A 14493-nucleotide genomic window follows, 5' to 3' on the forward strand; every position below is an offset into this window, starting at 1 on the left:
CGAAAGTTACCCAGCATTTGCTCATATAGGGTTGAGGGAAAACCCCGGAAAAAACCTCGACCAGGTAACTTGTCCCGACCGGGAATCGAACCCGAGCCACCTAGTTTCGCGGCCAGACGCGCTAACCTTTACTCCATAGGTGTGGACTCTTTAAGTAGATTCTTCGAGCAACAGTGCATATCACTGTACAGGTTACTGTGCATATTACTGTGGAATCCCGGCCACCAAGTCACTCAACTGAGTGCTGTCCTTGTATAATACCAGTTGACTTAATATAAATTGTAAACATACATGTCCAACTTGGAGTCAAGCCACAAAGGGAAAAACACTGGAGGAGAGGTGTTCGATCCGGTGCTATGGATTGGACTTCGACGTAGCTCAATAGTGAGAGGGCTTGGTACGTAGAACCAAAGACTCGGGTTCGATCCCCAGCGCCGGAGCGAATTTTTCTCCTCTAATATTAAATATTAATTAATATTAAAAGTATACAGACTTGTAAAGAAATTTAACGAGACATATCAGGTTCAAAATAAGAAGCGTCGAGTGAATAAACGGGTCGTCTGAACTGAGGAAACATGAAATGAAATAGGTTTTCGATTAGAACGAAGTCCTCAGAAATCTTTGCGCAAATTAGCCCAGGAAATAAGGGTGTGAAAAACCTTAGTTCAATACGCCACTAGTCCGGTAGTGAGTGGTCATCTTGGCCCGAATTCTTTGAATAGGGCCCTAGTCGTTTTGGTAATACTTATTGTGGACATTTTAATAACTTACCCACTGTGATACTGAACTATTTACAAGCGTGCACACTTCTTTGCATTGGACAGTTTTGCATACTGGACATTTTACGTTGGATATTGTGAATGATAATCGTGTTACAGTGCAAGAAATGACACGTTTCACATATCGACAAGTACAGGCATGTAAAATCACAGAATTCCCCATATGTGACGGAAATATCTATGTCTTTGTGGCGATAGTCTCATTTCCAGCATTCTTCTCTTCGGAAGAACTCTTCTGGAATTGTGACAGAACCACCAAATATGTCACGGTAGCAGAAAAATACTGAAATGAAGAGCATTATGCGTAAATTTCATTCTAAAAATACATTATTTTGCTAACACTGGCTTCACCTACAACTTATAGGTCCACATACATAATAGTAGGTATATTTTTCTTCCTCTCTTTCTTTCCTAGAGGAGCTACATCATTATCTATGTGTGTTGATATTTCTATAAACCAAAACTAGACTCTCTCACATGGTGGACTTCCCTGACAGTGTTATCAGCAAGATACAGGGTCACAGCAGAGCTTACAGACAAATATATCAGAAGACTTCCAACTCGTTACGTAGGCCTATTAATAAAATTGTAAGTGAATGTCAGTGGTGAAGAAAATCGGAACTGCGTCTCAATTTACATAGCCTTACCAGTATTGCAAGTATATTATACCAACAATGTTATTATTTGTATTATTATTATTATTATTATTATTATTATCATTATTACTCCTCAAAGGTAAAACGTGCAATGATCAGTATAATGAGACGTTTAACCACAATATGCTCACTAAATATGGTTTTCGGTTAAACATATGCTTATGAACAAAGGACGGATCAGAGTGACTGTTCTTACAAGTTTACTCACCATTTACTATAGTCTGTTTATGTTGAAGCAGAGACGGTGACTGCAGAATTAAACAACGGCGCGTACCTGCAATGTCCGTACAGTTGTATCAAGAGAATGCGTACACTGTGCTGTACATGACGGCTGTGAATTTTTACTCCGTTATAAAACAGTACATTGTACTTACGTGTAAAGTGAATACTACGTAGTCTGTGCATTGCAGTGGACAATAATGTACAGTTGTCAAAAGAAAAAGTGGCCGCTCTCCAGAAGCAAAGTTCCCTTCGGGTATCTTCGCTATAGTTCGGAGACAGGCGATGTTACATGTTGTTGTATCATCTACAGTTATAATTAAAGTATTATTTATATTACTTGATAGCGCAATGGTAGCGTTCTGGCCTCTTAATCGTGACGTCCTGCGTTCGAATACAACCTCGTGCTCTTTATGTTATTTGTTGTTTTGTTTTTAAGAGAGAGATACAAAATATACATAATTTCTCCTTTCCATTTTATGATTATTTTAGTAATTAACATCAGGTTCATGAATGTATTATGCCATGCCTTTATCATTTCTTATCATGACATTATGGCTGCAAATGGAAAGAAAAAAAGATTTTATTCTCAACAAAAATATCTTTCGTGGCATAAACAAAAGAAACTTACTGGCGTCTGCCTTAGAACATTCAAACAATTAATCGTTCAAAAAACAAAACAAAAAGCTACGATTTAATATATTTAATCTATCTTTCCCACATCTCGATCACATCTTGCATTCGATTTTTTACGACGCTTTATCAACATCTTGGTTATTTAGCGTCTGAATGAGGTGAAGGTAATAATGCCGGTGAAATGAGTCCGGGGTCCAGCACTGAAAGTTACCCAGCATTCTTGTAGTCGAGTGGGCATGGAATCGACTAGAGTCTTTTCAAATAACTACTATTCTCAGCCACGACATTCCAAGCATTCTAGACATACATAAGCGTTCTGCCCATGGGCAGATCTTTCACTGCAAACCCAGCATTCTCCAATCTTTCCTATTTTCTGCCTTCCTCTTAGTCTCCGCACATGATCCACATATCTTAATGTCGTCTATTATATTTTGATATCTTCTTCTGCCTCGAACTCTTCTCCCGTTCACCATTCCTTCCAGTACATCCCTCAGTAGGCAGTTTCTTCTCAACCAGTGACCCAACCAATTCCTTTGTCTCTTTCTAATCAGTTTCACCATCATACTTTCTTTATCCACTTTTTCCAACACAACTTCATTTCTTATTCTGTCTGTTCACTTCACACGTTCCATTTTTCTCCACATCCACATTTCAAATGCTTCTATATGTTTCTCTTCATTTCATCGTAATGTCCATGTTCTTTCCCCATAGGCTACAGTGCCACACAAAACACTTCACTAGTCTGTTCCTTAGTTCTTTTTCCAGAGGTCGCAGAAGATTCTTGTTTTTCTGTTAAAAGCTTCCTTTGCTCATGTTTGCAGTTTTTCTTGGGAAGGATAAATGCGTTAACTTCCCGTTGCTTTCCGCACACCACTGTCTCTTTCGAATCTTAATAGATTCTAGGGGGCCCAAGCGTGGCGGTGAAGAGAGTGGATTTGACTAATTGGGCCCTCCGGACTTCACCGAAATTCACCGCAAGGGTTAAGTATTAGTTCTATCAGGATTTTTGACCCGATCAGATACCGGAAAATCCTAATTAGCCTTTGTCCCCCGCATCCTGGACGAGCTTCTACAAATCATCAGAAAATCTTGGAGGGGAATTGGGCCAATTTTTTCGCAAATGTCTCTTTACTTGTGCCCTCGTAGTTCAGTCGAAAGAACGTCGGAATTTTTATGTAAACGTCTCAGATTTAATTTCTCGTCACTCCTTTTCATTTTATTGTGTTTGAAGATAATTTAATGTAATAATGTAAAAGGAAAAAAACTAACACCAGTCTTATGCAACTGTATTGTTCCAAACCTAATATTAAATTTATGTTATTTATGTCGCTAAAGAACGATAACAGAATATAAATGATGACTTGAATATTATTTATCTCGCTAACAACGATAACGGAATATAAATAACTTCAGTATTATTTATACGGGATTACTAAAGAACGATAACATAATATAAATGATAAATATCGGTTTGTTTAATTAATATAAGATATTATATAATATATTATTAATTATTAAAATAAAATAACCTATTTCACAAAGAAAAATGGTTATTTATATTACAATAATTTCTTATATAAATTCAGAGTATATTGCGAAAGAACGATAACAGAATATTAATGGTAACTTGAATATTATTTATAACGCGAAAGAACGGTAACAGAATACAAATTATAATTTAAATATTATTTATATCGCTAAAGAACGATTAAAAAAATAAAATGAAAACTGGAACAAGGCCCGAACTCCCAATCTTTCAATCATTAAGCGAGCACTCTACCGCTGGTCTACGAGACGCAGATATGAAATAATTCCATAGTTCCGGAACTGCTTCTACAAGGACATGCATCGAGTAACATTGCCGTGACCCGAAGTGGACTTAGAAAATTTTCGCTGTTCACGAGTGCGACCACTTTTTTTTTTTTTTTTTTTTGACAACTGTGCATGCGGAGATTGTCGAAAGTGAACGTTTCTGCGTATATTACTTAAACAAAAATTATATCGTGATAAACTCCCTTCGACATCGCGAGACGTAGTAGGTGAATACGAATAATATACTAACTTATATCAATATCTGATATATTTCTTTCACTTTTTGATTTGGAGGGCTCTGTTTGTTTTTGCAGCAACACATCTCGCACAACACACATGATTGAAAAATCATTATTTTTTTGCTAACACATTCTAAAGTTTCTCGTTCACTTTTTTCGCAACTTCTCCGGCTTTGGTTTCCTTACGTTTTACAGATACTTCTTCCACTATGTTCTTAGTCTTTGGCATGTGTAAATCATATGTTTGTAACAACGTTATGGCTTTCGGTAAGTGACAAAAGTTCTTCTGTATGAAGTCTAAACTAAAGGTCAACTGAAATTAGGGATATTGCTATTTCAATTGCATATGCCTCTGTCGAATCTAAACAAGTGATCACTTTCACAATTTGAACATAATATGTGGCATAATAGAAGACAGCGTCCAGACAACTATCCCATCTTATTATTATGGGGGTTTGGTGCAAGGGGAACCCCGGGAGCGATTTCCTTGAATTTTTGTATTCGGGAAGGTGTTTTCAGAAAAATTTTCTTAACATTACCTATACAGCTATCGACGTCACTATAAGAATAGTGAATTACTTTCGCCACCCTATGGAGTCCATGTGCTAATCAAGCTAGGTGAACCAACTTAGGATATATTATTTTTGTGTCCTTGGCCGTCTTTATCATATAGGGCTCAGCATCTGTGCTTAAAAAACATGTTATTATACCTGATACTATTAGGCCACAAAATATCCATGGCATTAGAAAATACAGTTGCCATTGTTGTGTGGTTCACCTTTTCTATCGTCTCACACGTTAGTAAACATTTCTTTCCAGTAGGCCACTACTACGAGTAGTTCATCGGATAGTCGTATTCCCACATAATAACTTCGCATTTACTTTTACTAGTAGTAGCATACGCCACCTGTTTGCGAAGCGGAACGTAATGTTCCTACTATGTACTGCAGCGTTGTCAGACAGAGACTAAACGGAGCGGAGCGCTCCACTAGACTGGTTGCGTGCCCCGGTGTTTCCACAGACATAAGCAAGTTCAAGCTCCGATCTAGCTCCACAACTGGTTTTGGAGCTTTCAACTCTGACATTACTGACGTACTGTATAATTCTTTACCCACTGTCTGTACCTAGGGAACACGTGCCGAGACATTCTGCTCTCTGCATCAGTAACATGACGTCACGGAACCTGGTCACTCTGATCCGCCCTCTGCTTATGAATATAACGGTTCAACATTAAACTGAAAATCATTGGCAACACATTCCTTCTGCTACCCAGTCTGTTCACATGAACGGTCTGCGTTTTTAATATTCAAACATAACAGATACGCCAGCGAATAGGGATTACAAATAATGGACACTGAGTGAATGTTCCTGTGTTTTGCTTGCCTGTGCGTCGGCGTTTAGTTCCACTTTTAAGCGCTAGAGGTTAGTGTAATCGAACACACGCTAACATAATAATTGAGAATAGAGTTGAGACACAGGATCCAAACATCGCCTACCTTATTGCATGATCCAGTAACGCTTTGCTTCAAATTAATACAAGTTAACATCTCTTCTTTATTTCTCAGTGCAAACTAGTTGTAATAATATTTTTTGTTTATATTTTATATATAATAAATTATATTATAAAATAATATAATACATTATATAATTATGTATGAGATTCGTTTAATATTTGTATAAACTATAATATAGGAATATCGTTTTGCTTCTCATAGGAGTTTTGTTTTTCCATTTTCAGTGCTATCAAATCATTCCATATTTTAATTGTTGTTGGAGTCAACGTCTCAACTCTCATTATAAAGGAACTCTAGCGTCTACACATTACAGTTAATGACGTATTTATTATTTCATAGGCTCAATTTATTTTATTTGAGTACATAATGTACAGTAGTGGCAAAAAAACCGGACCGACCCTTGTAGCTGATTTCAGATCCTTGTTCAGTCCAAAGCACGATAGACTGGTAACTAAGACTCCTGGTTCGAATCCTGCCTGGGAAGGAAACCTTTTTTGTTCTTTATTCAAATTTATTCCCATTTATGATAACTTATATTATGATATATTATTTAATTTATCATTCCGCATTATAGTTTATGTAACACAGACATACTTAAAACCAGACTCATTATTAGCAGGCACGTCTCCAGTTCAGTGTGAAATCAGATTACGAACCGACTGGTGTGATTCTGAATATGATTGTTTCCGAAGTGTCCAGTATATTCTTGAGCTACTTCATTCACTTTGAAGAAATATGCCACGTATAACTCTCTACGTTCTAAAGTTTATATATGTGTGAAAAAAACATGTGTTGAAAAATTAGGTGGAAGAAGATGTCGGTGGTAGTTGGAAAGCTCGATGTAAATGATTTAAGGTGATATTGAATGCAAAATATTCAGATTTAATTGTCCTTACGATTTTGCACAGAATATAGAGCCTACAAAGTGATAGCCTACACACTTTCCATAATTTAGTCTACATTTTTTTAAAATTCTCCAGTTCCTAAAACTGTATAGTTTGTATTTCAAATTTGAAGGTGATGTGTTAAGAAAAATCTGGAGTTTTTCAATTACAGTTTAGCGGTGTTTTAAGCTTGTGCAGAGGTAAATGGAATTCTGAGTTGGCAACACTGATCCTGTGCTCTGTTAGTGTGGACCCAACATTTTACTGATTCCACATCATGAGTTTCGAGTTGATATGGAAGAGCGTTACACTTACTGTAAATATTCCTATTTTTATGTTACCATGTACTTACAGAGGTAAGCAAGCTTCTGTTGACGTCAACAAAACCACAAAGGCTGATCACAGGAGAGTTCAATGTAATTGTTTCTAAGAAGTGTCTTATCTGTAATCGAAATTAACACCTACATATAGAACTTTTAATTCTAAAGTAAGACATGTCAGAATTTAGTTGCATTTGTTAATATGAAATAAAATATAAACACAAACTTACATTATCTTTTGCAGTCTTGTTTTTTGTCGGGTATGTCATTTCCATTTCTTCAAGTTTCTCTTGAAAAATTTCACCAACCTGTAAACAAGTACTTAGCATTAAAACTCAACAGTTGCATTTGTTATGAATAAAGACGTCAGCTTTACATGCGCTACATTTATTTAGCTGAAGTCTTATTATGTTAATTCTGGAATTTATATATATATTATTAATTATGATTATAAAAAGCTTTTGTATTCTCAAATTATGTTGGACCGAAAAGGCAACTACAAACACATTTGGATATTTCTAGGCAAGACGTCGGGGAAAAAAAAACGTAATTCTTTTTTCAATTTGCTGACAATTCTCTCAACAAAAAAATCCACTACACTTTTCACAAATAAAATTCTTTGCTTAATTTTTCATGAAGAGTGTCGTCAGCTATCTGTTAATTGTCAACACGATCTGGAAGACAGTGTAAGAGAATACTAAGATGCTAAAAGATGAAATGAATTAATAAAACACATTAAAATTGAAGAAAATATATAACAGTTGTATGAGCACTAGGTTTGTGGAGCTTCTTTATTTATCATACATGTTTCGGGGATTGCATCCCCATCATCAGTGATGTCAAGACTGCGACAGAAACATTTACAATTATTAACTGATATTTTGTATTCGATAGATAATGGAGAAAAAATGGGAGTATAAGGGTACAGTGCATCAGTTATTCATAGATTTCAAAAAGGCATATGACTCGGTTAAGAGAGAAGTTTTATGTGACATTCTTATTGAATTTGGTATTCCCAAGAAACTAGTTCGATTAATTAAAATGTGCCTCAGTGAAACGTACAGCAGAGTCCGTATAGGTCAAATTTTGTCAGATACGTTTCCAATTCACTGTGGGCTAAAGCAAGGAGATGCACTATCACCTTTACTTTTTAATTTTGCTCTAGAGTATGCCATTAGGAAAGTCCAGGATAACAGAGAGGGTTTGGAATTGAACGGGTTACATCAGCTGTTTGTCTATGCGGATGACGTGAATATTTGTTAGGAGAAAATCCACAAACGATTAGGGAAAACATGGGAATTTTACTTGAAGCAAGTAAAGAGATAGGTGTGGAAGTAAATCCCGAAAAGACAAAGTATATGATTATGTCTCGTGACCAGAATATTGTACGAAATGAAAATATAAAAATTGGAAATTTATCTTTTGAAGAGGTGGAAACATTCAAATACCTGGGAGCAACAGTAACAAATATAAATGATACTCGGGAGGAAATAAAACTCAGAACAAATATGGGAAATGTCTGTTATTATTCTGTTGAGAAGCTTTTATCAGCCAGTCTGTTGTCAAAAAATCTGAAAGTTAGAATTTATAAAACAGTTATATTACCGGTTGTTCTTTATGGTTGTGACACTTGGACGCTCACTTTGAGAGAGGAACATAGGTTAAGGGTGTCTGGAAAATATTTGGGTCTAAGAGGGATGAAGTTACAGGAGAATAGAGAAAGTTACACAATGCGGAACTGCACGCATTGTATTCTTCACCTGACATAATTAGGAACATTAAATCCAGACGTTTGAGATGGGCAGGACATGTAGCACGTATGGGCGAATCCAGAGTGTTAGTTGGGAGGCCGGAGGGAAAAAGACCTTTGGGGAGGCCGAGACGTAGATAGGAGGATAATATTAAAATAGATTTGAGGGATGTGGGATATGATGATAGAGACTGGATTAATCTTGCTCAGGATAGGGACCAATGGCGGGCTTATGTGAGGGCGGCAATGAACCTCCGGGTTCCTTAAAAGCCAGTAAGTAACTGAAATAGTTACTTATCACATGTTAAAATTTGAGATATTTTAAAAGAGTGTGAAAAACAATAAATTGTCATGAAATTGCAATAATTACAATATGATTTGTTTGACTTAAATATGTTTAAAAATAAAAATAGGAATGTATTAAGTTCAACCAACAAAAATTATATTACATCATTTGTTTGTATATACTGAAATGTTAAAAGAATGTTTTTTTAATAAAATACACTAGTGTCCAAAAGTTAAGCATAATTCGTAAAACAGAGAAATGAAAGGGAAAACGGTGAGCAATTGCTATAAAACTTTATCACAGTGTGTGCCGCATCGTACTTGTGCTCTGTGCATAGGGAGGGGGTACCTCAACCTCCGCCTCCCCTCCGAATAAACACGTGTTTCGAAGGTAAGCAAGCAGACCCAGTGCGACTCATTCGTTCTTGTTCTCTCATTGTGAACAGAGGGTAGTTTCTTATCACAGTGTATACAGGATAGCACCAACATGCCACAGAGACGCCAACTGGACCCTGTTTTGAAGGGTAGAATAATCGGACGTCTGGGAGCAGGTAAGACACAGATCGAAGTCTCTTGAGCCCTGAGTGTGGCATCAAAGCTTCATTTCCAGGCTTTGGCGACTGTTCGAAGACACAGGAGATGTTCGTCGTATGCCTATACAAGCTTGCCCATGGGTCACAACGCCGCAAGAGGACCGATATTTGACCTTAACAGCAAGACGTAATCGGACGATGCCTGCAAGACAACTGTCTTCGGAGCTTGCAACCGCCTCAGGCGTTCGAGTTTCCAGGCAAACTGTATACCGGAGGCTCAGAGCAGGCGGTCTCTGTGCCAGACGACCAGCAGTGTGTGTGCCCAGCTCACTGGAGTACACATAAGAAACCGTTTACAGTGGAGTCGGCAACACCAACATCGGACCTTGGATGAATGGAGGAATGTGCTGTTTACAGACGAGTCCAGGTTCTGCTTGACCAATGATTCCCGTCGCACAATAATCTGAAGGGAACGTGGAACCAGGTTTCATCCCAAAAAAATCGTGGAAAAATGCCCATTTTGTGATGGTGGCGTACTCGTGCGGGCAGGCATAATGTTCAATGGAAGTACAGATCTGCACATATTCGCAGCTGGTGCTGTGAATGCCCAGAGTCACAGAGACGAGGTATTGGAACGACATGTGCAACTTTGCAGAGGTGCAGTTGGTCCACACTTCATCTTTATGGATTTCAATGCACGTCCGCATAGAGCCAACCTGGTCGACGAGTATCATGAGGGGGAAGATATCCGGCGCATGGACTGGATCTGAACTCTATAGAACATGCCTGGGATGCATTAGGAAGACGAGTTGCAGCCCACCAGCCTCCATGGAGGAAACTTTCAACCTTCCGCAATGCCCTTCGTCAGGAATGGAAACAGCTGCCTGCAGAGCTCTTGAACCACCTGGTAGAGGGCATGCCACGGCGCTGCGACACCTGTGTAGCCATAAGAAGTAACCACACCCCATATTAACCGCTCGGCACCATCATTTTTGTGGAAGTGAGAGTCAGATTTTCTACCGTAATTGTGTAAAATGTGTCCCTACACGACAATAAAAAAAATGCTGATATATATTACTCTGTTGCATACCATATCCTGTGTGATTAATTTCTACAAGTTTGGTGCCATTCTGATAGGTTGGGACAAAATATTGAATTATGCTTAACTTTTGGACACTGGTGTACATTAATTATATAATTTAATTAGTTTCAACTTGAAGATACGGAAGTACAAGATTTACGTATAAAACTGTTGATTAAAATAACATCATTTTAATGTGTATAAATCTTACAAATTGAAACAGACCATTTAACAAAAAGGACAAATGAAAAGTAGACAAGACATTTTGTTAAATGGTCTAGTTCAATTGACTATACATGTGTTAACTCTTGCGGTAGCTGAATGGTCAGACCTTTAGCCTGTCAACACAACATCAGTTCGACTACATCCCTACTCCCAGCGTCTCCTGTGATGCTCTCCTTCGGCCAGGGCCGGTGAGGTGAGGTGAGTCCCTCACTGTATCTAGATACAGTTCGGGAAGTGCAATGATTGAAACTTCTTACCTCTGCTGTGGCCGTGTGGGCCGCATTGCACTGGAAATAGAGGAGCCCGCCGAACACTATGGTGGTCAAAGCGAAAAAGGCGTTGGTGATGAAGGGACCGTGACCTATCTCGGACAGAAAGGCGTAGGCTCCGATGATCTGGATGGTGAAAAACACGAGGTTCTGTGCGCCATATGTTATACCGCAACAGTAGCCCAGTCCTTGGGTCTGGTAACTGAGCTTCAGCCATAGTTTTCTGTATTGGTTCAATCTGTCGCTTGCCCCAGAATGCATTTCCGCCATGTGCTATAACCATAACCACATAACATTATTTTACGTGTAACGTTTATATTTGACCTACACCAATAGAAAAATGAAAAGATTTTGTGGAACGGAAATAACGCTGACGTCATTCGACTTCGGTTGCCATGGAAATACGTATATCATATTCGACAAAATGACAATATGAACGAGTCCATTCCTATACAAGGGGAATTCACATATAGGCCTAACCCGTATTCGATTTTGAATGAGACTTGTTTTTGGGTTTACACGTAATAGATTTGTTTGCCGAGCCTAACCAAAGACAGGCGATTTACTAATTTAATAATCTGTGGTTCTTTCAAATGTTTGAGTCTCGTATTTAATATTTTTTTTTTTCATTACATATGTTTGTTTTTAAAAACCATGTGTCATTTTGCCACGTGGACTAGAAAATACTGAATTTACCTGTTAATAATTCTGAGAAGGTTTCGTCGAGAAAGTTGATGAAATTGTGGCCAATTGCCCAGAAATTAATTTACACAATGAACATCATAATGATACTGCTCTCCAACTAAAACTCCTGTGTAGAAGTAATTTTCAAGAATAATTTTGTATTGCTTCGTTGTTAACATTCGTTTTGTCCTGAAGAAATGTTTTTAAATTTTTAAGTGAAGTCGGATTGTAATAATAACAAGGATTGCATTTATTTCTTGTTTTCAATACATGGCTGCATTTATTTGCTGACAAAACAAGATAAAAATTTACGGCATATTCCCATTTGCTTGCTAACAGAATTGTACATCGGTGTACACTGCAAGAAAAGGCTTAACTATCCTCAGAACCATGTTTCCTGATCGATTGATTTCAAGATTTGGCCAGCAACATCTGCAGATCTGAGTGAATGGAGCTACAAAGTCAGAGTCGTCCAGAATCGTCCTAGTACTACAAAAGAGCTTCAAAAACACATACGAAAAGTAATAAGAAACATTGATTTTGATATTCATAACTTACATTAAAGTTTACATAAGTGTTTAACTTGTAATGTGAGACATTTCACCCAGGTTCTTTTAAAAAAGTAAACAAGATAATTAAATTACACACTTTTAAGTTTGTTTTTTTCAACGAATTTACTTTGTTCGCATAACTATGGTCTTACAAAACCATTTTAAAATCTACCGTTTCCAATCGACAACCCTACGTTTTCGACGTTTCAGGACTACTTGCATCAGGGATTGCAGAAACAGCACATGTCACTATTTTTGGCGAAATGAGTTAATTCGAGTTTCATGGACTGTTGATATAGGGCTATCATTCCATCCAGAAACCACATACGTCAGTATAGCCGTCTCACATTCGGAGACCTGTGAAATCCTGGAAGCGCGCTGAAACAACTAATGTCAAAGACATGTGCCGACACATTGGTTCCGATTCCAGACATCTAAGAAACAAGGATACAAAAATTGATTCCACTGAATGACAATGTCTCAATTCTGGTGGTGAATACGTTGAAAAATAACTCAACAATTGCTATATCTGTTCCAATAACACTTTCCATGAAATTTTGTTCCTTTCTGTAAACGGCCCCAGGGAAACTTATTTTTTACGGTCTTCGTAATTGCGCTCGAGTGGCCAAAATTTGTGTAAGCACCTCTTTTCACATTATTAAAATGATTAATTTTTTATCTGTCCCCGTGAGAATCTTTTTGTTATTTTAGTAGGTTATTTTACGACGCTTTATCAACATCTTAGGTTATTTAGTGTCTGAATGAGATCAAGGTGATAATGCCGGTGAAATGAGTCCGGGGTCCAACACCGAAAGTTGCCCAGTATTTGCTCATATTGGGATGAGGGAAAACCCCGGAAAAACCTGAACCAGGTAACTTGTCCCGACCGGGAATCGAACCCGGCCACCTGGTTTCGCGGCCAGACGCGCTAACCGTTACTCCACAGGTTTGGACCCCCTCTGAGAATGTCTGCTTGTAAGTACAAAGGAGAATACCATATTTACCTTCTTCATTGGCATATCCAGACAAAATCGTGCCAATTCAAAGAGAAAAGCTTGACGATATACGCAAACTAATGCGTTTAATACCACTGGAATATCAAGAATTTTACAATAATATTCTTCAGTGGCCTATTGTGGAAAAATAAGTTCATTTATATGCTGAACTTACATATTAAGTACACAGTAGGCCTATGCATATCTTAAATCCCTAATTTGACAAATAAACTTTAGTTGAACTGAAATTAAAGGCCTACTATAATTTTGATTCCTTGCAGAAACAGCACATGTCAAGCTAATATATATTGATTTATTTCATTAACAATTCATTAGATTCCAATAAATTTTGTATAAAACGACACTTCTATTAGGCTTCTGTCTGAAGAAGCCAGACTATAACCAATGATGTGGTCTACCACCAGTAATACCGTTTTTTGTGTCTACTGAAAAATTTCGTTTTCATGATATGTGCTGTTTCTGCAATCCCCGATTCACTTGTAAGTTCAACCAGTTCAGTCATAGCAACAAGACGTGGAAGGGATGCATGTTGCCTATTTGTTTGGAGTATCTAAGTATAACTTTACAAATAGAATAAGCGACTTTTCAGATCAGGATAACATGATTCTGATAATGAAATATAGAGGTATTCTTCATAGATAAAATCATCTTACTGTCTGCATATCGTCCATGATTTCCTTTGCAGTGAACACTAGTGCCCTGCAAGTAGAGGTCCAGTTGAAAGGCAGAAGAACGCAAAGAGTGGCAGAGAAGCCAAATGGAATCCCATGCCACCACTTCTGCAAGCCTCGTATAACGAAAAACCCGTCAATTTCCAGCACAATGAGCATCAGTGCCATTAACCCCATCATCACGAGCACCCTGCGCTTCAGATTCAATGACAGCTCCTTCTGGATAAGTCTGTTGTAGTCGCTCTAGAAATGAAAACAGAAACAATCTTACAATCTTTAGGAACAAAAAAGTTTTCTTTTCTAATAATTATAGAGAACTAAAAGACGCTAATGATTTTTAAATATCTCACTTTTCATTAAGGATTTTTT

At 37.6% G+C, this 14493-nt stretch overlaps 1 protein-coding gene across 1 annotated transcript in view; it reads right to left on the reverse strand.

Moving 5' to 3' along the window:
* Positions 1-437: 437 nt before the first annotated feature.
* Positions 438-14493, reverse strand: part of LOC138709304 (gustatory and odorant receptor 24-like) — a 41026-nt gene continuing 26970 nt past the window's right edge. The window contains exons 3-7 of the mRNA XM_069839983.1: positions 14107-14367; positions 11191-11475; positions 7290-7367; positions 7092-7181; positions 438-1062 (exon numbers count right to left, since the gene is read on the reverse strand). Coding sequence (XP_069696084.1) covers positions 958-1062; positions 7092-7181; positions 7290-7367; positions 11191-11475; positions 14107-14367 — 819 coding nt within the window. The 3' untranslated portion in view covers positions 438-957. The remainder of the gene's footprint in view (positions 1063-7091; positions 7182-7289; positions 7368-11190; positions 11476-14106; positions 14368-14493) is intronic.

Source organism: Periplaneta americana, chromosome 1 (genome assembly GCF_040183065.1).
Source record: "Periplaneta americana isolate PAMFEO1 chromosome 1, P.americana_PAMFEO1_priV1, whole genome shotgun sequence".
NCBI classification, from domain to species: Eukaryota; Metazoa; Arthropoda; class Insecta; order Blattodea; family Blattidae; genus Periplaneta; species Periplaneta americana.